The sequence below is a fragment of the Sinohyriopsis cumingii genome, chromosome 7 (assembly GCF_028554795.1).
Source record: "Sinohyriopsis cumingii isolate HCF-2022 chromosome 7, ASM2855479v2, whole genome shotgun sequence".
Classification (NCBI taxonomy): domain Eukaryota; kingdom Metazoa; phylum Mollusca; class Bivalvia; order Unionida; family Unionidae; genus Sinohyriopsis; species Sinohyriopsis cumingii.
The window spans coordinates 134,653,872-134,679,528 of NC_142967.1; the positions used below are offsets into that span (position 1 = coordinate 134,653,872).

At 37.7% G+C, this 25,657-nt stretch overlaps 2 protein-coding genes across 2 annotated transcripts; both read left to right on the forward strand.

Annotated features, from left to right (window-relative positions):
- The first annotated feature begins 12,007 nt into the window (after nt 1–12,007).
- Nucleotides 12,008–14,360, forward strand: LOC149796178 (uncharacterized). Its single transcript, XM_089966125.1, has one exon. It carries the CDS (start codon nt 12,328–12,330, stop codon nt 13,369–13,371), a length of 1,044 nt encoding a protein of 347 aa, XP_089822251.1. The 5' UTR covers nt 12,008–12,327; the 3' UTR covers nt 13,372–14,360.
- Nucleotides 14,361–18,982: 4,622 nt separating this feature from the next.
- On the forward strand, nt 18,983–21,641 carry LOC149796179 (uncharacterized). Its single transcript, XM_089966123.1, has one exon. It carries the CDS (start codon nt 19,199–19,201, stop codon nt 20,252–20,254), a length of 1,056 nt encoding a protein of 351 aa, XP_089822249.1. The 5' UTR covers nt 18,983–19,198; the 3' UTR covers nt 20,255–21,641.
- The last annotated feature ends 4,016 nt before the right edge of the window (nt 21,642–25,657 follow it).

A 25,657-nucleotide genomic window follows, 5' to 3' on the forward strand; every position in this document is an offset into this window, starting at 1 on the left:
CAAGGATATTTAAAACGTGCACTAAACGTAGTCATTTCATTTATCAATTTATAACCCGATTGACGCCAAGGGGTCCCAAACACTGTCATCATGTTGGCGTGTTTAATCTAACTGAATCTTCTGTTGTAACAGATCTGCCATATTTGCTTGGGTGAGTATGTTTTCTTTAACAGATGTGATGTCTTTCATTGTCTTTGATAATCTCAATGATTCTGTAAATTTGGAGTTAAATATCTTTGAACACTTGTATATGAAAGTTCCTTCTTTACATTTCTTCAGCTTGTTCTTTAAATATTAAAACTTGACATTGCATATGTTGGATGTGGACAGTTTTCACAGAAATGAGATTGTTCTAGAAAGCAGAAAAGGACTGAGCAGTCTGTCTGCCTATTTACATTGAGAGCTTCCATTTTCTTGAAACACCAACAAAGTTGACAATGTTAGGGGCTCCCTGGTGACAGTCAGGTTAGAAATTATAAATTGATGAAAGAAATGGATAAAAAAACATGCAAAACTTAGCCATCTAAAATTTTACTATCAATAATCAAGAAGTCATCTGTAGGGGACATTAATTAAGTCTCTTTTATAGTTCCTTTAACTTTCCTTCTGAATAAAATCCACTGAAAGTTAGTATGTCTACAGATGGATTTCTTGTAAGTATCATTCATCATTTATTACCACGAATTGCTAGAACCAGATTTGTAGCAATGTAGAAATAGAAGGCTGGATGAACAAGACCAAAGTAAACCACTTATTTTGATCTAATGGAAACAAAAACTTGAACCCTGATGTAAGTAGCATAGTTGGTTTCATGTAAAATTCATAAGGGACTGAAGTCAAATTATCAGAGATCTAATCTTTACTTGAATAAGTGTTTTGTTTTCCCAAGTGGGTCACTGACTTCTTTCATATTTCAAGTTTGAACATGCATGTTGTAGAATACATTTGGCTCTTTCAGAATGGTTTTGTGACAGTAAATAGGTAGGTACTCTTAATTCTGGAATGTTTTTTTCTTAAAAGGAGGGTAGGAAAGGAACAGTAAAGATCACTAAATAGAAATATGTACGTCGTATCTCAGTAGCTTACATTAACCTGTAGCATGTATGTATGTATGTAGTGTTTTACAGCACAAAAATGGTTATGTAGTGACTTAAAAAACAAGTGTAAAAATCAATAGCAGGATAAAGCCTTTACAAGATATAGTATTAAACAAAAAGATGTCAAGATTCTTTAAAAATGATTACCAAATAAAGGAAAAAAGCAAAATTTGTAAATCCTTAAAACAAAAGAAAAATGTGTTGTATAAACCACATTCCCTTAAAAAGGTTTTCTCCAGTGGTTCTTCCTCATGTTTTCAGTCATTTCACATAAGAATAATTCTCTCTCGCTGAGGGGAAATTGACATACTCAACAAAATACGTGTTCCACTGTTGGTAAATTATGGCAGGGTATACACTCTGGTCAGTTTAAAGAGGTATTATACATGAGTCGGGTCTGTTTCCAATACACAGTCAGCATAATATCACCTAATCCCCTGATTTGTTGCATGAGTCCGGTCTGTGTCCAATAATCATTCCACATAATATCACCTAATCTCCTGATTTGTTGCACGAGTCAGGTCTGTGTCCAATACACAGTCAGCATAATATCACCTAATCCCCTGATTTGTTGCATGAGTCAGGTCTGTGTCCAATACACAGCATAATATCACCTAATCCCCTGATTTGTTGCATGAGTCAGGTCTGTGTCCAATACACAGTCAGCATAATATCACCTAATCTCCTGATTTGTTGCATGAGTCAGGTCTGTGTCCAATACACAGTCAGCATAATATCACCTAATCCCCTGATTTGTTGCATGAGTCAGGTCTGTGTCCAATACACAGTCAGCATAATATCACCTAATTTCCTGATTTGTTGCACGAGTCAGGTCTGTGTCCAATACACAGTCAGCATAATATCACCTAATCCTCTGATTTGTTGCATGAGTCAGGTCTGTGTCCAATACACAGCATAATATCACCTAATCCCCTGATTTGTTGCATGAGTCAGGTCTGTGTCCAATACACAGCATAATATCACCTAATCCCCTGATTTGTTGCATGAGTCAGGTCTGTGTCCAATACACAGTCCGCATAATATCACCTAATCCCCTGATTTGTTGCACGAGTCAGGTCTGTGTTCAATACACAGTCCGCATAATATCACCTAATCCCCTTATTTGTTGCATGAGTCAGGTCTGTGTCCAATAATCAGTCCACATAATATCACCTAATCCCCTGATTTGTTGCATGAGTCGGGTCTGTGTACAGTACACAGTCTGCATAATATCACCTAATCCCCTGATTTGTTGCATGAGTCAGGTCTGTGTCCAATACACAGTCCGCATAATATCACCTAATCCCCTGATTTGTTGCATGAGTCAGGTCTGTGTCCAATACACAGTCTGCATAATATCACCTAATCCCCTTATTTGTTGCATGAGTCAGGTCTGTGTCCAATACACAGTCAGCATAATATCACCTAATCCCCTGATTTGTTGCATGAGTCAGGTCTGTGTCCAATACACAGTCAGCATAATATCACCTAATCCCCTGATTTGTTGCATGAGTCAGGTCTGTGTCCAATACACAGCATAATATCACCTAATCCCCTGATTTGTTGCATGAGTCAGGTCTGTGTCCAATACACAGTCAGCATAATATCACCTAATCCCCTGATCTGTTGCATGAGTCAGGTCTGTGTCCAATACACAGCATAATATCACCTAATCTCCTGATTTGTTGCATGAGTCAGGTCTGTGTCTAATACACAGTCCGCATAATATCACCTAATCCCCTGATTTGTTGCATGAGTCAGGTCTGTGTCCAATACACAGTCCACATAATATCACCTGATCCCCTGATTTGTTGCATGAGTCAGGTCTGTGTCCAATAATCAGTCCACATAATATCACCTAATCCCCTGATTTGTTGCACGAGTCAGGTCTGTGTCCAATACACAGTCAGCATAATATCACCTAATCCCCTGATTTGTTGCATGAGTCAGGTCTGTGTCCAATACACAGTCCGCATAATATCACCTAATCCCCTGATTTGTTGCATGAGTCAGGTCTGTGTCCAGTAATCAGTCCACATAATATCACCTAATCCCCTGATTTGTTGCATGAGTCAGGTCTGTGTCCAGTAATCAGTCCACATAATATCACCTAATCCCCTGATTTGTTGCATGAGTCAGGTCTGTGTCCAATACACAGTCAGCATAATATCACCTAATTCCCTGATTTGTTGCATGAGTCAGGTCTGTGTCCAATACACAGCATAATATCACCTAATCCCCTGATTTGTTGCATGAGTCAGGTCTGTGTCCAATACACAGTCCGCATAATATCACCTAATCCCCTGATTTGTTGCACGAGTCAGGTCTGTGTTCAATACACAGTCCGCATAATATCACCTAATCCCCTTATTTGTTGCATGAGTCAGGTCTGTGTCCAATAATCAGTCCACATAATATCACCTAATCCCCTGATTTGTTGCATGAGTCGGGTCTGTGTACAGTACACAGTCTGCATAATATCACCTAATCCCCTGATTTGTTGCATGAGTCAGGTCTGTGTCCAATACACAGTCCGCATAATATCACCTAATCCCCTGATTTGTTGCATGAGTCAGGTCTGTGTCCAATACACAGTCTGCATAATATCACCTAATCCCCTTATTTGTTGCATGAGTCAGGTCTGTGTCCAATACACAGTCAGCATAATATCACCTAATCCCCTGATTTGTTGCATGAGTCAGGTCTGTGTCCAATACACAGCATAATATCACCTAATCCCCTGATTTGTTGCATGAGTCAGGTCTGTGTCCAATATACAGTCAGCATAATATCACCTAATCCCCTGATCTGTTGCATGAGTCAGGTCTGTGTCCAATACACAGCATAATATCACCTAATCTCCTGATTTGTTGCATGAGTCAGGTCTGTGTCTAATACACAGTCCGCATAATATCACCTAATCCCCTGATTTGTTGCATGAGTCAGGTCTGTGTCCAATACACAGTCCACATAATATCACCTGATCCCCTGATTTGTTGCATGAGTCAGGTCTGTGTCCAATAATCAGTCCACATAATATCACCTAATCCCCTGATTTGTTGCACGAGTCAGGTCTGTGTCCAATACACAGTCAGCATAATATCACCTAATCCCCTGATTTGTTGCATGAGTCAGGTCTGTGTCCAATACACAGTCCGCATAATATCACCTAATCCCCTGATTTGTTGCATGAGTCAGGTCTGTGTCCAGTAATCAGTCCACATAATATCACCTAATCCCCTGATTTGTTGCATGAGTCAGGTCTGTGTCCAATACACAGTCAGCATAATATCACCTAATCCCCTGATTTGTTGCATGAGTCAGGTCTGTGTCCAATACACAGTCCACATAATATCACCTAATCCCCTTATTTGTTGCATGAGTCAGGTCTGTGTCCAATACACAGCATAATATCACCTAATTCCCTGATTTGTTGCATGAGTCAGGTCTGTGTCCAATACACAGCATAATATCACCTAATCCCCTGATTTGTTGCATGAGTCAGGTCTGTGTCCAATACACAGTCCGCATAATATCACCTAATCCCCTGATTTGTTGCACGAGTCAGGTCTGTGTTCAATACACAGTCTGCATAATATCACCTAATCCCCTTATTTGTTGCATGAGTCAGGTCTGTGTCCAATAATCAGTCCACATAATATCACCTAATCCCCTGATTTGTTGCATGAGTCAGGTCTGTGTACAGTACACAGTCTGCATAATATCACCTAATCCCCTGATTTGTTGCATGAGTCAGGTCTGTGTCCAATACACAGTCCGCATAATATCACCTAATCCCCTGATTTGTTGCATGAGTCAGGTCTGTGTCCAATACACAGCATAATATCACCTAATCCCCTGATTTGTTGCATGAGTCAGGTCTGTGTACAGTACACAGTCTGCATAATATCACCTAATCCCCTGATTTGTTGCACGAGTCAGGTTTGTACAGTACACAATCCGCATAATATCACCTAATCCCCTGATTTGTTGCATGAGTTAGGTCTGTGTACAGTACACAGTTCACATAATATCACCTAATCCCCTGATTTGTTGCATGAGTCAGGTCTGTGTACAGTACACAGTCTGCATAATATCACCTAATCCCCAGATTTGTTGCATGAGTCAGGTCTGTGTCCAATACACAGTCCGCATAATATCACCTAATCCCCTGATTTGTTGCATGAGTCAGGTCTGTGTACAGTACACAGTCTGCATAATATCACCTAATCCCCTGATTTGTTGCATGAGTCGGGTCTGTCCAATACACAGTCAGCATAATATCACCTAATCCCCTGATTTGTTGCATGAGTCAGGTCTGTGTCCAATACACAGTCAGCATAAAATCACCTAATTTCCTGATTTGTTGCACGAGTCGGGTCTGTCCAATTCACAGCCAGCATAAAATCACCTAATCCCCTGATTTGTTCTATGAGGGCTATAACTCTCCAGTAGGTTTGTTCTTGAGTTTGTGGAGTTTTCATTCCACATACTTTGCCAAGTAACATGAGGATGCTGATTTATACAATATTTTTAGTCTTTATATGGAATCTTCCATTCAGAATTGGTGACAACAGGGCAACCCTAGTAGTAAACTCCCAAAAACTTGATCAGTTTATTATTAGTTATTAGACACATTGAGCTTATTACGTGGTTATTAGACATGTTGAGCTTCTATTTTTATGTCTGTTGTGCATTTTCCATTCATACATGCTATTTACAACTTCTCCAAAACCTCTTAATGCATTTGGATACTCTTGGATTTCACCATTGACGGAAAGGTAAGATCCATTTAACCTTGAGTTCGCAGTAAATATTGTTAATGTACATTGTGATGCGTTTTAATTTTGGTGAAAAAACAAATATTGATTTTGGTAAATTTGGTGCTGATTGCTGGTTACATTGTTGCACAGTGCATTGTTAACTTCTGAAACATACTCTTGAACTACAGACTCGAGGTTGTTCAGATCTTACATTTCGGGCAATGGTGAAATCCAAGAGTATCCGAATGCAAATGGTACTTGTCCAGACATCAGAATCGGTCAAGAATTATTGCATTTTCTCCAATATGTCACAAACTGAACGAAGTGTGTCAGCCTGTTTTGAAAATTGAACTATTCTTGATTACGACAGGCTTAAGTTGGAAATTAGAAGATGCAATTAGGATAAACTAGCAAGGTTGGAACTACTGAGGGGTGCGGACTGGTGTCTTCCCTTGTGTTTTGTTATTACAGGTTAAAACCCCCATCCCTTGATTCATGGACGGATACTCCAAATTTTCTTTGTAATAAACCCCTCTGGTAGCGATATAACTGAATAATTGTGAAAGCTATGTTAAAAATTCAAATCACACACACACACACCAGTCAAGGATTATAATTGCTTTTTGCATGCATAATGTTTGCAATTTTTGGTATTGAACTTACAATGTCTTAACCTGGAGAGTGACTTTTGACAATTTTAAAAATGTACATGTAGGGGTGCATTGAGTTGGAATAATTGGCTTATTTGCGAAATGTTAAACATTTATGTTTATTCACTGAATTTTATTTTATATCAGCGACTGTCCACCTGTTGGATTACATCAAAGTAAATTATATAAATATGTAAAATATATAAATTATATTATTTAGAATACATTACATGTTGGAGTTACAACACAACAATATTATATACAGTAGGTCCGATGCAACACGATGTTCATTATATAATTTAAGTTAATAATAGACTGTTTAGAGTTAGTCGGACTGGGGGTGGGAGATGTAATGGTTAAATTGTGATCAGAGCTTTAGTTATCTTGTACTGCAATCTGAAGCAAGCTAGTGTTGTTTCGTGCCAAACTGCCATTAGGGAAGTATCAAAGACCATTTTTAACCTCATGTCGAACAAAGTATCAAGTCCAGAGATTTGTGTGACTGATCTTGACTCGTCATTAATGTCAGTCAACTGAAGATTATATTTTAGAATTAAAATAAGCATGTTGTATTAATTACTTATTTGTGACTAATGTTAAGTTACAACTAGATGTTAGCTATATGTGAGCTAGCAAAAGAAGTAACATTTAAGACAATATCTATAAGAATCCGGGACAGCCACATAACTCTCTAGGTGTCAGTTTGAGGATTCATATAACAAGTCACGTGGCTGAATCGATGGTACTCACAGAGGCAGTATTAGTGTATATTGCAAGTCGGCTTTGTAACTGAAATTGGCAGTAAAGGTTTTTATCATATAGTTGGTACACTTTACATATAGTGTGTGCATTTTTTACTGTATTGAACTTTTGGCATATTAACACGTCACTCTATATGAATCTGAGAAGTCTAAATAGCCCATGCAGTTCTTGAACATTATTTTCTTTGCTGATTGGCTGTGACTATGGGAATTTTGTTTACTCCACCTTCTGGATTTTTTTTTAGTATCACTATTACAATTTTGGCTGACATTTTTCAAATCGATTTGCCCAAGGGGCTTTGGGGGAAAACGGTTACGTCTTGTCAGAATATTGCCAATTTACACCACAGGGACTCGTTACAAAATGAAACTAATGGTATAGGTCCATTGCTAGAGAACCAGGTGTTTGTGTGCTGTAACATCGACCCCACCCTTTGACAAGCATGGTTTAAATGTTAACTTATAGGAGTAAATAAACTTGCACGTGTTTAAAAAGAACATATTTTGAAAAGATAAATGTTGATTTTAATTTGAAGTATAATTTATAAGCAGAATTCCATGTACAAATTGACAATATTTGCAAGTACTTGTGGGCACTTTTCTGCAATGCATTATGGTAAAATGGTATAGTATCATACTTTTACTAGTTCATCCCATAGAGCAATGAATATTTTCCAAGGATAACCTAATTCCATTCATACCCATAATACCTTGCAGAAAAGGACTTTTTAGTTTATCTGACCTTAAGTCAGCTCGTGGTTTGGGTGCTTCGTCAGTTGTGTATTGTCTGTTCACAATTGCTGTTTGCTGCTTCTCAAAAACTGCTCTACAGAATTGGACCAAATTTTACAGAAAGCACACATGAAAATTTGATCGTCATTACTAAAAGCAGTAAAATCCAGAAACCGCTTCAAAACAAAACAACAAAAAAACTGCTTAATAGAATTTTTTTTAAAAATTACTCTAGGCATCCTGAAATGAAGATCTTTCAGGTTTATTCAAATATTACCGAACCACCATCAAATGTGGCTTATGCTGCTGAAGGTGCCAGCCTGCGATCAAAAAGGTGACTGCCATTACTAAACTTAAAAATAAAAATAAAACTACTAAACCACTGAACTGAAATTGATCATATGTAGGAGGGGACTTCCTGTACATGCCAGTTTAGCAATTAAAGCAAGGGAAGAAACCTATTATGAGAACTATTGCTTATCATTGGTTAGGGGTTTTGTAAAGTTCTCCCATTGCAGAAAAAAGTTTAAAACATTAAAACTTCAATACCCAATACATTTCAATTACAATTGAGCCAGTTATATAAATTAAGAAAACAATGCCTCTTTTGGATTACACTGATTATTCTTTACTTAGATAGAATCTGAAGGAGAAGAATAAAAGAAATATGAAAGGTAACACATTAAGTAGATAGCTAAAATTCGGAGTCATCTGAGTTTGGTAAACAATGGAGTGTGTGCAGTTTTGCTGTATTCTCTCTTTTGGCTCTGCTCTATGCAAACAAAAAAAATAACCAATGGTATCACTAAATTAAAATGCCAGAAATATTTGTGATTATATATCTATCTATCTATCTATCTATATATATATATATATATATATATATATATATATATATATATATATATATATATATATATATATGAGCATATTTTATAGCATTTAATATATTCAGTGCTAAAACTGAAAAGTCATAAATTTTAAATTTATATTTTGTATATTTATCATTTAATAAATAAAAGAAATCGATATGTTTTTCTCCAGAAACTATTCCAAATTTAATTACTCAAAGCACGCGAGTCCATTCTGACTGTATAAAGTACTCCTTGTAGTGCCAAGTAAATATGAATGAAGCTTCTCAGTTATAAGCGGGGGGGGGGGGGGCATTCCCCAGGGAGCATGGAGAGACAGTGTTGGCTGTATAAATTATCACATTTTCATGCCAGGTAAGTATATATAGCATCTTTGTATATTTTGTACGGCAAAATAATTTGCCGGAATAAAAAATAAATATTTCATTCAAGGATCGAAATCAAATAAGCCAGCAAACGAAAAATCAAAGGCCTGGCGATCAAACCCGCAGCTGCGATATTATTTGCGTATAGCAAAGTAATTATACTTTACATGTACATTAATGAATGACTATTTTTTTTGCCATGCTTCATCTCTTTAATTTCAGTCCATACAAAATACAAGCATTAAAAAAAAAAACCAGCATCAAACATGAAACAATAATCCGTAATGTTAAAATCTGGAACACATATTGTTTAGAAAAAATTTTAAGCAACACCAACAATTAACAATGTAGCAACCAGGTGCCACAAACTTTTTTCTATTCTACATTTTCGCTAGATGTATGAATTTGCATTCACATGCAAATGAATGTATGTTACTCAGGTGAGCAATAGCAAAGTAATTGGGACTCTCGTTATTCTAAAGGAAATACCCTCATTCATTTATTATAAAGCTTGCGTCCGCTAGCCATTTTAGCAATCACAGATGCTCAACGCGAGCTTGATGTTGAAAAAAAAAGCAATAATCTGAAGGGGAAAAAAATCATACAGAGTGACAAAGTTACCTCAGATTACCCCCGTGACCCGTTCTGATATAGGACCCTGTATTTCATACTATAAAAGTCCCGTTCTGACAAAGGACTATATCATAATATAAATGTCCATTTCAGACACGGGACCCTCTCAATCATATGATAGACAAAGTCCTATGACAGAACGGGTCATGCGGAAAATCTGAGGTAAGTTTGTAACTCCGTATGATTTTTTTATTTCCCTTGAGATTGTTGCTTTTTTGGGGGATGTTGAAAGAAATAGATTACAATTATAATTATTGATTCCAATTCACCTATATTGACTTCACTATTGAAATGATTTAGATAAAACCTATACAGAATACAATAGCTTCATGTTAGCTAACATATGCACAGTTAACAGTGGTGAAACCATCAACGCGTGATTATACAATCCACATGATCTTGGAAAGGAAACTAGACCAACAAGTAGGTCTCCGCTTTTCTTGTTTTTTTTTCTTCATTTTTTTTTGTCAAAAAAAAGTGAGACGTTGTTGGTCTTCAAAGAAACGAGCCCTCCCTTGTTTGTACCGGTGTGTACCATATAACCGTTGCATGTAATGATAAAAGTCACTTCCCTTATTTTATTGTCAACTGACAATACATAGTGTCTCTACTGTATCTGCAGTGGTGCAAATCGGTACGGTAAGGTACGCCGTTAAATTTAGACGTTTATTTCCGAAATGTCCGACTGTTCCATACCGGAAACGGTTAAAATTTACTTGCATAACTGGATATGCATCTTTATGATTTTATTTTGGGTCAGGTCTATTACGCCACAAATGATTTGTATTGCGGCCGTGTACTGCCGTTTCACAAAGACTATTTGCACAGCTCCCGTATATCCCACTGTAGCAAACACTTTACTCTCGGCCACCGATGAATTTATTATGTACTAGTCCGATATACTCTGAATTTGCTAGTCCGAGTTCCTCTGACCATTCCCACCCCATTTTAGATATTTCGACATTTATGTTGGAGCGTGGGATCAGAGCCCACTGCCTATCGATAAGCTGAAATTCGCCTCCATCTCATCGTGTCTTTTAATCTGCTGACAGACCAGACGAAATCACACATCAAACAGTAAGCACATGTCCACGTGGTGGACTAGTGATACCAACAAAACTATCGTTGACGCAGTCCATGCTTGATGAGGACGGAGAGGTGCCCACAAATAAAAGGACTTTCTCCAGGTTGCTGTGACAGCGACAGGTTTCTGGTTGTTGTGGGGGGAAAATCTGTAATTCCATTTCTTTTCACAAACATTATGGGAATTCGTTTAAGATGTTCGAATTATTTCTACAGCACCATTGGAGAGGGTTTTTTTTTTTCTTTCTTTTGTTTTCATGTTCTGATGTCATGGACATGTAGGTTGCGAAATTTGTATACATGTAGTTGTGTGACTAGCAAAATAAATGGGGGCTTAAAGATATGGGAAATGTGCTGCTCACAATTTCTGAGAAAATAAATTGAATTTCCTTCGATGCGGGCATGTTCGATGCAAGTTCGTTTACGTTTGCTAAACCCTCCAATCTATGCCGCCGCCACATCCCAAAATAAATGTCAGAATATGACAAATGAAGTGGAAAGGAAATTCGGATGATAAATATTCTTGCATCGGAGCATGTAATGAGCACACGGCATAGTTACAAATGAAACCAAGACTTTCGATTAATGGATAAGGGTTGTTTTTTTTTTTCTTCCAAAACTGGTTTGCTCCCCCACTCGCATTTTCAATTAATTGATACTCTTAATTGCGTTGGTAATGAGCGCTTGTGAAATGAAAGAGTATAACATTGTACCAGTTTGACCTTTAACGGCTTGCCAAAAAGGTGCACAGGAGGGAAACTAAATAGGGGTTTTAATGGACGAGAAGACTAACGCATGCTTTTCTGACAATTTCGGTTCTAAAATGCAAACGTTGCTTGTCTATCATACTGGATTAGCCTAATCATGCCTGTGATTGCTTCACAGCCGTACGAATACCCTTTGCATATTCGATACACGCAACCGAGCAAATAAAGTTGCATGTACATTGTGTATAAGTGGCCTTGTGAAAAGTCTTTTCAAATTAGATATACTGCAGCCGTGCGAATAGTCTCTCCAGATTATATACGCGGCAGCCGTGTGAATATACTACCTTATTTAAGGTACGCGACAGCCATGCGAATAACACAAGCCTTGAACTTGGCTAGAAGATAATGACAAAGACCTGACTCAAGTTGACAGACAGCAAAATAATTTTGAATATGCTTTACTCTTCTCATTTAGGGTCAAAATTAGACAAATTATTTACATTTGTCGACTGTACATTGATATCGTGAACGTATTAGTTGTGTACCTCATCGAGCACAAGGTTATTTTAGTTACCAGCGTCACTAGAATTGATCATTGTACAAGAAACAAAGCAGTATTTAGGGTAAAAAGCGCGCATTGTCACCTAGGGTGACCTCGTTAGAAATGACTGTGGAGGCCTCTCAAAAGAAGTGGAGCAGTTATATACAGTTTGCAGTGCAAGCGGTTATTTTGATTGTGCTCGCTCTTTTACTGGGATGTATTTACATCCAAGATGATCGTTTAAAGGAGCTAGAAAAGAGAATGGCGACGATGTCTATGAAAGTTGAAGGCAACAGGTTGGTGGTTATCAAGGCCATACAGACCTTGTTGAAACGCAGTGAGGAATTAGAGGCAATCGACAGCAGGTTGGGCATCGTGGAGAATAATGTGAATGACCTTTTCATGCAGCACAAGGAATTTGTGTCCATTAAAGACAAGACTTCACGACAGCTGGAGCATACCGAGCCGGAATCCCAAATTATGGCGCAAGAATTCAGGAAAATGGAGGACAATTTAGAAAAGATTAGAGAAGAACTTGAGAACACGGATCAGATGTTGCAGCAATTAAGGGACAGCTTGGCTGACGTTTGTAATCGAGACAAATCAGTTGTGTCCTCAGAGCAAACTTTTCAGGCTCAGTTGGATGAAATTGCGACTGAAATTCAGACAGATGCTAAAACATTTAATCAAAGAGAATCTGACCAGAAACATATCACAGGAAAAACTGTTGAAATGAAGTCTGTAAAAAGCAACGCGACCAGTAACTTAGAGGAAACAAGGAAAGATGTACAGGAACTTATTCGTCCACGCAAATACGTTCTGGATGAATATTCAAAGGCTATTGAGAAACAAAAAGGAAATATCCAAGATGTTCGAGAACACATCACCCCCAGCCAAAGTTGCCAGACTGGAATCGTAGCACTAGATCAACCTGTCCCTAGCTACGAGGAGAGGCTGCTCAGAGTTCAGTTCGGGACCCCCTTCTCATCTCCACCGGTAATTTCGTACGGTATCGTGAAACTAGATACAAGCGCCCAGTCAAACTCTAGAGCAGGGGTAAGTTTATTGGACCAATCGGCGACTGGATTTACTGTCAGCTTCACCACGTGGTCTGGAAATATTTTATACGACTGCTCCATTAGCTGGATGGCTTGTGCTAGAATTTGACTTGGTGCATTCTCACCATATGCCACGAGGATAAATAAATGTAACGCAGTAATTTCAAAGAGGTGACAAAGAATGAATCCTTTGTGAAACTTTACTGTTCAGAGTTGAATTTCACATTTCGAAAAATAGAATGCTATTACAACGGAAGAGTGTATAAAATGTCCGATTTTAATACTTGTAGAACAAAAACGTTAAGGAAAGTTTTCTATAAATTTTTAATCATAATCCGGTTAGGTTTTTGTTTTAAATGGTACTATTGATCCAAGCGTGTTATGTTTATGGAACTTTAATACCGCTCCGGTGGCCTTGTGGTTAGAGCGTACGCTGCGGATGCGCGAGGTCGTGGGTTCGAACCCCGGCTGAGTCATATGAAAGTCTTCTAAAAATGGTACTAACAGCTGCCTCGCTAGGCGCTCAGCATTACGAGATTAGTGTTAGGACTGGTCGGCCTGGTGTCAGGAGAATGTGACTGGGTGTGACATAATGCTACATGTCTGCGACATGATGCCCCAGTGCTATACATCACTTTAAACTGCCACACTGCAGACATCGTAGCTAGGTTAAAAATCTAAATCACATCACACATACATCATGGCTTAGCAAATCTATTTTTGTCGCTTCATAGAACGCTCACAAAATATTTCTACTCTTTATAATTCATATCGTATTACAAGGAAGACCTAAAGGAATCTTACGCCATACATACTGCACATATTTTTATATACTGTAATGAACAAGAAATATTAAAATAAATATATATTTCCATTTATAAAGGAATAGCTGCATCTTTTACTTTTCATATGTCAAGGAACCACTATCTGATTTTCACGAGTTTTTATAATAATTTTGTATGATTTAAAGTGTACATGCAAGAGAGCATTTGAGACAAATATTTGCAAGAAGTACACACTCAGCTTGCTTTTGTATCGGGCAAATTTGGAATCAATCTCTCTTGGTTTTTCTCACAGAAATTAAAATATATATGCCTACTTGGCTTTTGTCATGGTTTTTGAAACCTATTTACTCAAATTTTAGTTAAAGACCTATCCTTTCAGTCTTTGAGAATCTATGATGAGAATTTGAAGATTTTTTTCGGAAATAATTTGAGAGGAATTATGCGTTTTCAAACAATCATTCAAATTACAGAATGCTTATCAACTGTTTGGGCTAACACTTCTTTTGGATTATTGAGAACACATTTAAAGACATTCTGGATTACGCAAGTATTGTACATAATGACATTCAAGATTTTTAAATTCTTTCGGGACAGTCTATACGTTTGGACTTGTGATACAATATTTAGGATTAGTTGGATTTAATTGAAAAATACTGCACGTTCCTTAAAAATGTTCAGATTATATTCGAGGGAAATAAATTGTTTCTTGAATTATACAAAACTGTTGGTTTTGTTGCTTTCTGTTACTTAGTTTAAGACCATAGAGTCATAACAAAAATTGGGGGAGGGCATGTCCACGATCTGAATTTAAAAAATGGTCTCCATCTATAAACTGACCTTATTTTAGAATTTTATTTGTAATTTGTAAAGATTTTAATTTGGCACGTTTGAGAAATCTTGAGCGACAACAGGATGCATTCCCAATGCCATCTAAAGTTTAGAACTTTGTCTTAAATCCTACCTACAAAGGGGTAGGGTCTGTGAAAAAGGATGATTTGCTTGGGCTTCCCAGACATTAAGATTTTGCTGAAACGAAAGTATCTTTAACAAAAGAAGATATAAATAATTTTTTGATTCAATATTTAGCTGGAAAGGAAGTTTCGGATGATAATGTTTTGGGTTTGAGAGAGAGAGAGAGGGAGAGAGAAATATATTGCGTGGCGGGGGAAAAAAAGAGAAAAAGGAGAGACATAAATAAAAATTTAAAAAGAGATAGGGAGAAGAGAAGCAAATGCATAGAGATATGCAATATAGACTCCGTCTCTCTGAAGCATTTATGCAGTCCAAGATTGCATGACTCGTACGTTACGTGGTGGTTTTGGTTATCGTTATCTAGAGGATGATCGAGTACGATGTTATTGCCCGGATCGAGTAACTAGTAAAATAAAAGGTGAATTTAATGGGTGGAATAATCAGAGACCTGAACAGAGATATATAATAGAACAAGAACCCCCGTATGCAGAATATAACAATCTAATCATTTATATAAACAGAATGAAATTGAACATGACATTTGATTGATATACTTGCTCTAGAAAGAAAATGACCAATTTTTTTATATATTAAAAAAAAATGCAATTAGCCGTACTGTTTATTCCGATAAGACAAATTTCGTCATAAAATTGAGTGAACGATCGAACTAAATTTCCCAGCACTCCTTCATAACCTGATTGCTTGCTTGTCCTTCTAACTTCAACGTTGGTGACCGGTTGGAGTTTACGTAGTCCTCCTTCTCTCTCTCTCTCTCTCTCCAGCCTTCTTTCGGGTCATCAGCTGTAATTTAGTTGTCTTCTCCCTTTACCCACTGTATGGGTTCATGTATGGAAATGTTTCCCTTTTTAAAATAAATAATAGACAACCTAAATATTTGTCAGGGTTATTTTTTTTCTTCTGAGATCAAACATTACCCACTCTCTCATTACGTTAGATATCGTCTTTTCGTAATTCAACAGAAACTACGGCTAATATGGGTCAATTCGCAGCCGGACAGCTGAAACACAAATCCTAGTACAGAAGACTAATGTATCTCCCTAATGGCTATTCAGTATCACTAACTGAACTATGACATAATCTAGTCATCTTATAAAACTATTCATACGCCCTGCTGTGGACTTTTAAGTCCATGACTGGACTAAATGTAAACCGGCAGGCGCTCTTAATGTTAATACTATCGATTTTCGATGAAAAGATTTCACATCTTAATTATACAAATGAATTAACGAAATTCACTTCATGTCTTAACAACAATATTTGCTAAATAACAATTTATCTAACCGGTGTTATTAATATAAGTCCATCAAAGTTAAAATAGTTCTCAATTCCACCTTATTAAATAAATTGCTTCCTGGAAAATTTCACTGTATGGCACTTGGCACAAAATTGTCGCTGGATCGTCTCCACTTCGTCCTTTTCCGCTTATTGGGCTTTAGTCCTTTCTAAGTTGTTTTAGAGATGTTGATCGTGAAAAGTTGAAGCTATTAAAGAAGAAACTTCTTTCAGATGAAAATTCCCAGATTAATCTTGTAGACTTTGAACCTGCATTCAAATATAAGTTGTCAAAAGCTTGTGAAGCAGCCAAAGCTGATTTTCATTCTACTCAGTCAAAATTACAGAAATACACAGGAAAGGATCTTTCAGTCTGGTTATAGAGTTCTGGGTCCCTTGCCCATATCTCAAAATACTCGATAGGCTAAATTATATGGTTCTTTTACAATGGAAAAGAAAGCAAATGTCTTAAATTATATCGTTAATACTCTATGTAGACGATGAAAGAAACAACTTTGTCATGTAAATATAGTAAAGCAGTATTTTGCTTGAGATAACCCAGTTAATTATTTGATTAATTTAGTTAAACCCGTTTCACGTAGGATATAGTTGAAAGAATGCAATCTGACTGCACTGACTCTGGTTTAACCAATCTTCTGAAATCGGAAATATTAAATGATCCGGACCACAAACTTTCACATCTACAACCACAGGAAAGGAGTGAATTAAAGCAGCTATTATGTGAATATGAACGCTTGTTTCCTAATGTTCCAACAAGAACAAATACAGTCATGACGTTGATTTTACACCTAACAGCTTCACAAACACTATTGCACAGCTCCTGTATACCCTATTGTAGCAAACAATAGATGCACGACCACCGGTGAATATACTGGGTCCGAGCCCGAGATACTTTGAATTATCTAGTCCGAATTCCTCTGACCAATCCCACCCCATTTTAGATATTTTGACATTTATGTTGGAGCATGGGATCAGAGCCCACAGCCTGTCGTTAAGCTGGAATTCGCCACCATCTCATCGTGTCTTTTAATCTGCTGATAGACCAGACGAAATCACACATCAAGCAGAGAGCACAAGCCAACAAAAGTATCGTTGATGTGCTCCTTGCTTGATGAATCCGATTTTCTCATGGTTACTATGACAACGACAGGTTTCTGGTCCTTGATGTTAGCGCAACATGATTTGAGAATTACGTGTCCTTCGATTTCTTTTTATGAATTTTACGCGACTTACATTTAATATGATCGAATTATTTGTACAAAAACATTGGAGAGGGTCTTTTTTTCCCCTTTCTTTTGTTGATATCACATGACTATTTAACATCTGATGTCATGGAAAGATGGTTTAAGTTTGGCTACGCCCGCCTGTAAGGAACTACTCTATGACGCCGCCACAAACCAACCAAAATGTCAGAATATCAAAAATGGGGTAAAGGTCAGAGGAAACTTGGATGATGAGCAACCTTGCTTCGAAGCATCTAATGAGCACATGACCTCGTTACAAATGAGACTTAGAATATCGTTTAATAGATTAAAACGGGGGGGGGGGTGTCTAAACATGTAATGACATTTTACAGGCTTGCTCTTCCACCCCCTTTTCAGTTAAATGATGACCGTTCCGGTGGCCTAGTGGTTAGAGCGTCCGCCTCGGATGCGGGAGGTCGTGGGTTCGATCCCCGGCCGAGTCATACCAAAGACTTACAAAAATGGTACTAACAGCTGCCTCGCTTGGCTCTCAGCATTAAGAGGTTAGTGTTAGGATAATGTGACTGGGTGGGACATCATGCTACATGTCTGCGACATGATGCCCCAGTGCTAGACATCACTTTAAACTGCCACACTGCAGACATCGTAGCGATATGAATGAAAAATTGTTAAAGCTACGTTAAAAATACAAATTACACACACACACACACAGAGTTAATTGATATTCTTAACGGCGTTGGTAACGAATGCTTGTGAAATGAAGGAGGGTAACATTTTACCAGTTTTAACTTTAATGACTTGCCAAAAAGGTCCTCAGAAGCAAAACTGAATATATTTTTATAGACAAGAAGACTAACACATGCTTTTCCAGTGCCGTATAGGACGGGGGTGGGGGGTGGTTGTTGGACCCTCCTCCCAGGTATAAAAAAAAGTACACACACACACAAATGTACAGTCACTGGTCATTTGAAATTTGACCATTGTTTTATTCTTGCGCACGTTTATTGGGCATTTATGCACATTTTGTGTTGTTGTTGTTGTTATAGGGTTTAACGCCATTTTCAGCACACAATAGGCTATACATGGCGGCCAGTATTAATGGTGGAAGAAGAACCCGGGAAAACCCACGCAGAGGTGAGATGGCAGTGATCCGTAACGGAGAGCGCTTTCAGCCACTCGGGGCCCCCACACACTTTGTGTAAATTGACTCAACCGATGTTTACTTTAGGTGCCCTTAAGGGGAAAGTCAGGGCCCTTTTGAAATTATGGATACCCACCCAACACCTGACCTGATGCGGCCCTGCTTTTCTGACAATTTCAATTCTAAATTGCGAATTGCAAAATACAATACTTCCGTGTGGATTAAGCTTGCCATTCCAGTGAATGCTTCACAGCCGTGCATATACCTTTCTCATGATTGGTACACGCATTAGATACACGGCGATCGTGTGAATATATACATTATTTAAGGTACTCGGCAGCCATGCGAATAGCCTAGTCTTTTAACTTAGCTAGAAGATCGTGATAAAGATATGATTACATGATCGATTACAAAGCTATACTAGTCACTAGCGTCACTAAAACTGCTTGCTGTTACAAGAATCAAAACAGTATTTAGGGTAAAAAGCGCGCATTGTCACCTAGGGTGACCTCGCTAGAAATGACTGTGGAGGCCTCTCAACCAAAGTGGAGTAGTTATATACAGTTTGCAGTGCAAGCGGTTATTTTGATTATGCTCGCTCTTTTACTGGGGTATATTTACATCCAAGATGATCGTTTAAAGGAGCTAGAAAAGAGAATGGCGACGATGTCTATGAAAGTTGAAGGCAACAGGTTGGTGATTAACAAAGCAGTACTGACCTTGTTGAAACGCATCGAGGTTCTGAGTGAGGGATTAGAGGCAATCAACGACAGGTTGGGCATCGGCGAAAATAAAGTGAAAGAGCTTTTCGTGCAGCACGATGTATTTGTGTCCGTAAAAGACCAGACTTCAAAACAGCTGGAGCAAATCGAGGCGGAATCCCAAATTATGAAGCAGGAATTCAGGAAAATGGAGGACAATTTAGAAAAGATTATAGAAGAACTTGAGAACATGGATCATATGTCTCAGCAGTTAAAGGACAGCTTGGCTGACGTCTGTAATCGAGACAAATCTGTTGTGTCCTCAGAGCAAACGCTTCAGGCTCAGTTGGATGAAATTGCGACTGAAATTCAGAGAGATGACATAACATTTAATAAAAAAGAATCTGACCAGAAACATCTCACCGGAAAAACTGTTGAAATGAAGTCTGTAAAAAGCAACGCGATCAATATCGTAGGGGAAACAAATGAAGATGTACAGGAACCTATTGGGTTACGCAAAGACGTTCTGGATGAACATTCAAAGGTTTTTGAGATAGAAAAGGGAAATATCAAAAATGTTCAACAACATTTCACCTCCAGCGATAGTTGCCAGACTGGAATCGTTGCACTAGATCAACCCGTTTCTAGCGACGAGGAGAGGCTCCTGAAAGTTCAGTTCGGAACCCCCTTTTCCTCTCCACCGGTAGTGTCGTACGGTATCATTAAACTAGACACAAACACCTTGTCTGGTTCAAGAGTAGGGGTTAGTTTAAAGGACCAATCTGGGACTGGGTTTACTGCCAGCTTCACCACGTGGTTAGGAAGTATTGTGTACGAATGCGCTGTCAGCTGGATGGCTTGTGCTAGATCTTGACTTGATGCACTCTCCCCATACGACACGAAGATAAATAAATGTGATGTAGTAATTTCAAAGAGATGAAAAAGAATGAATACTTTGTGAAACTTGACTGATCATAGTTGAATTTTTCCAGCAGTGCAATGTTATTACAACGGAGGAGAATAACATGTCCGATTTCAATACTTGTAGAACAAATACGTTAAGGGAAGATTTCTTGAAATCTTTAATTATAATCCGGCCAGGCTTTAGCTGTACGTGGTATCATACGATTCAAGCATGTCACGTATAGAGAACAATAATACTGCATGTTTTATCAAATATGTAACTTTAGAGTAACGTCTTGAACAATAAACTCTTTTTGATATACTTTTTTGTCGCTTCATAGAACGCTGAGAAAGTCTCTTTACCCTAGATCATTCCTATCGTATTACAAGAAGACTTTTTTTAGAGGAGTTTTACACCATACATACAGCATATATTTTTATATACTGTAATGAACATGAGCTATTGAAAGAAGTATCTTTCGCCATTTATTAGGGAATAACTACTGCGTTGTTTACTTTTCATATATCGAGGAACAAATATCGGATTTTAACAAATATTTATGATGATTTTTTTTTACAATGATTTAATATGTAGATACAAGAGAGTAACTGAGACAAATTTTTGCATCGCGTAAATTATATTCCTTTTAATCGCAGGAAACCAAACTATACGGGTCTTCTTTCTAAAGCCATGATGAAATGTACTCGATAATTTCGATAGTAGATGGAACCAAAGAGAAAGAAAAAAATTCTGTTGGGTGTTATACATATTTAATTTATACTGCGTTCCTTACTTTTATCTAGTTGGTGGTTGTGCCTATTTAATTTATGTTTTATTTTAAAGATACTGACTAAAGTTTGAGTTCAAGATCTCAACTTGTATACCAGCTGGTAATGTTCGGGAAGCAAATGTTTGATGGAATTTTCTATTAGGAATGATCCACATCTAGGGAATTCCAGGGTATTCGGTCGCGTCATAGGTCAGATGACAGGTTGTATATAAATAGAGGTTTTGAAACAAAGTATTCGTTCCTGCTTCATGTCAGTGTTTGAGAACGTATGGTCAGAGTTTATAGTGGTGTTCAGAAATAATTTGAGAAGAATTATATATTTCAAATATGCATTGAAATTACAAAGTGCTCATTTCCTTTTTTCACTAAATACTTTGGGATTCTTGAGAACTCATTCAAAGACGTTCTGGATTACATCATTGTGGCACATCATATCATTCAATATTATTGAAATTCATTCGGAACATTCTATACTTTTGGACTTGTTATCGAACATTTAGAATTATTACGTATTTAGTAGACAATACTGTTCGTTCCTTTTCAATTTTCACCTTGTATTGTGGAAAAATAAATTGTTTATTGAATTATACAACTATTGTTAGTTTGCTTCTTTCTGTTACTTATTTTAAGACCATATAATAGTAAGAGAAAGTAGGAGATTGTCAGGGATCTGATTTTTATTCAATCTGATTAAAATCAGATTTCCGCTGTCCTACGTGAAGATCTGATGACGACCGCTTAAGGGTCATGTTCTGGTGACCTATAAATTAAGCAAATGGAAATGCAACTTTAAAAACTCTGAAAGTGAATCAAATCGTTCGGTACACCATTTATGCTCTTCACCCACACTGCTCAGTCTCCAACGCGAAGATATAAGACTTCATCTGACTGGTTGATAACATTAGCGATTATGATAATAACATAGGTTGCCAGAACATGCTATATAACAAAACACATTTCAGAGATATTAAATATTGTCCTTTAAAGTTAAATTTGCTGCTTCGGAATTTTCATTGTCTCTGGTAATTATTTTAATTTGGCGCATTTGAGAAATCCTTAGTGAAAGCAGGATGCATTCATAATATCATCTGCACTGGGAACATTGTTTTAACTCCTACCTTGAAATGGTTAGAGTCTTTGAAATAGGACGAGTTACATGAGATTGCGAAACATTATAAATTTTCTGAAGCGATAGCACCTATTACAAATCAATAGATAAAGAATAATTTGATTCAGTATTTAGTGGGAAGGGAACTTTTAATGATAATGTTTTGGATATAATTAAGTCTGTTTTTTTAGGAAATGAAATCAATTACAGTTTTTCTATTAAAACCCCCCATATTGAATTGGAATTTACAAAGCTTCGCCTTCAGAAAGAAATTACATGTATAAAAATGCAAATTCAGAAAGTGGAAGAGGGCAAATGCAGAGAGAGAGAGATAGCACTCGGAGCACATTTCTTCCGGTTACACACGAGTTCTGGTTTTGATGTTACCAGAAATATTAGGTTGTGAAGGAAGTGTATAAATACTTGCATCGCGAAGTTTAAACTTCATTGTCCTTACAACAAAGTGCTGATTATGATGTGGTTAAGGAATGCGTCTTGAAGGGTTATGAGTTGGCACCTATCGTCAAAAGGTTTAGGAATGGTAGAAAATAAACCGGACAAACACGAATTTGCAAGGGAAAGATAATAACAATTCGATAGGTGGTGCTCAGCCAAATGTTACGGTCTAGGACTTAAATTACATAACAAAGAAAGAGCGATGACCAACAAGTTTTGTAAAATTGAAAATATAAATCTATTTTCCTAAGATACAAAGTGAACAAATTAAAAATAACTTCCAGTATGGTGTGAATTACTATTCCTAAAACATATATCAATTCCAATAGATCATATGGTATTCCGAACGATAAATATAATGTGCTTATGTGCTAACACCACAACGAAGTCATGGGCTATTCTTTCTACTCATCTGTATCACAGATCTCGTCTTTCTCCTCTTCCACTTCTTGGTCCTTCTTTCCGCTCAAATTTCCCTTCTTCCCACGTTTATTTCCTTGGGTGCTCTTGTGCCGCCACTTTTAACCTTCCTTTCAAAACTCTTAAATTCCAAATTCCAAGTTTTTTAATGAGTCAATCAAATCCCACGAATTACTCGGAGTGACTTCCCTTTTGAATCTACTTCCACATGGAATCGGGTCACAATTAATACTTCCAGTTCAGTACCCACGATTGTAGTTCTAGTCTATATTTAGAATATTTTAGAACATTTTTCCCTCTCTCGTTTTGGTGGTGATAGAAGAGTTTTATTTATGCTTTTTTGGTAGGGATTTAAAGGTAATTGTTTATTCTTGAGAATATGAGCTCAGGGTTTTGTTGTCTGTGTGTATTTCGGCGACAGTGCACAGTGAGTGATAAGGCCTTGGTGATGATCCGGAAGTGAAATCTGTGTTCTGTTTACATGTTGCTCTGTTGGCAGTCCAGCATCTCAAAAAAGAGCAGGTCAACCTTTGACGAGAACTTCACCGTGAAGTCATCTTTGAAAGTATTTTAAATTAACATATGATTTGTATTGATTGTCACACAGTGGAAAGGTCAGTACTGAGAAATAAATGTAGAGAACATATAGTAAAATTAATTGTGTTCTATGTCCACCTATACAGGTTCCTTGTACTTACATCACGGTGTTTAACTCTTATTATATGTTGGTACCTCGGTGTTTAATACTCTTCTTTATACGTGGGCCCCTCGCACGCTCCCAGCTAAGTACGCTGGCAACCTATGAGGTGTCTTCCTCCCATATGTCTGAAAGTTCATAAATGATTTTATATGCTTATGTATAGGTCTGTAATGTTGTTTTTCCGTAAAAAATCAAACAGAATTTGGATATTACAAATTTATTTAAATACGTTTTGGAATTGGGGTTTATCTTTTTCCTGTACTTCCTGCCAGAAGCACATGGCTAAAGACCGGTTTCCACCCCCACCCCCATGTTTCGCATATTTAGTCAGAAGATCTCCTTCTGTCCGGTGTATCCTATGTGTTCAGTGCTATATTGTGTGGACGACTCACTGCGTTGGTGTGAGTGTCATGTTGTGGGGAAAATTTGCTGATGCTTCATGCTTCATGAATATACATATCTTCTTATAGTTTATTCGTAGTGAAGAGCACCTGGGATAATGTCAATACGTTTTGTATAAGATTACGACTTTAGACCGATTCTGGGCACAATGAAACTGCCTGTATGTTGTTTGACCATTACGCAAGTACCCGTCCGCGGTCATTTCAAAGTGAATTCCACCACCAGGCCGACCAGGTAGAGACTCCTCTGTTTGTTTTGCAATCATTTAGTGATGTCACGACCGGATTGGAGTAAGTTCGGGCTTTTGTAGACCGGAAACCCGATAGCAAAAGTAAGTGATAAATTATCCCATGTCAATTTTCAAAGAGACCAGACCGTATCCAATCAAAACAAAGAGATTCAAAGCTAGGGCAAAATTTCAATAAGCAACCTTCAATCAGTACATGTGTGAACGTCGCCAAATGTGGTTCATAGAGAAGTTGACAGGCATTAGACTGTACTCCGATTTGTGCGCTCGTTAAACGGCGGAAAGGAATTCTAGTGAAATTCCAGGTTTTGGATTTGCAAACAAAGGCTTCTCGAGGAAGTTTTCTGGGTGGGTGTAGAGCCGACATTAGAAGATCGGAGAGAAAGAAGACACGTGGAAAGCACGTAGTAGGTGTTAGTGTGACTTCAGCAGTTTGTGTGGAGGCGCAGTGCCGGAAGGTGCACGTGATAGAGAGGACCGGAAGTGTCGGAAGGACGATTCCAGAAGTACAAAGAGATTAGTCAAGGGTACCAATGTTCTCATCGAGTTTCGCAGGTCATTATCCCGTCTGTGTTTCATTTCTTTTGCCTAGGCGTTTAAGTTATAAGCTATATTAGCCTGCGAGTTTTCCCTTTCATGTATAGTGATAGTTAATTATTTTGTTAATTTTGGATCACATTAGTTGGTGAGTGAGGGGCATATCACGTCTTCCTATTAAGCATTCAATCCCTACTAGAAAATAGGGGTATCCTCTATTGAAACCGACATGTAAGGGAGAGGCATCCTGTACGTGCACAAGCGATGCCACCCCCTAAGTAGAGTGAATCCCATCCCGACAGTGGTCCTTCCTCAGTACAGCAGATATTTTAAGATTATTTGCTAGTCATTACACGTGAACATATATATTTGTTTGTTTTCCAATATAATGACTTGTTCACAACTGATCATGGTTTTTGTAATACAATCTATTACTTTAGCTAATATTTCTTTATTTGGTATCCTAACCATATAGCTTAAATTACTGTCGTCGTATCCCCCTTTTTGATGTAAAGGAATCTTAATAATGTCGCATTCCGTTTTATTCGCGTTGCATTTTGTCATTACCTTTTTGGGAGAGGGGTGTAGAGGGGTTGTTTTTGTTTTTCTTTGTATTTTTGTGTGCAAAATTCCCTGTTTTGCACAGGGTATATTTTGGTATGATTCCGGTCATATATCTCCTGAGTGCTACTTCACCGGTTGACATCATGCAA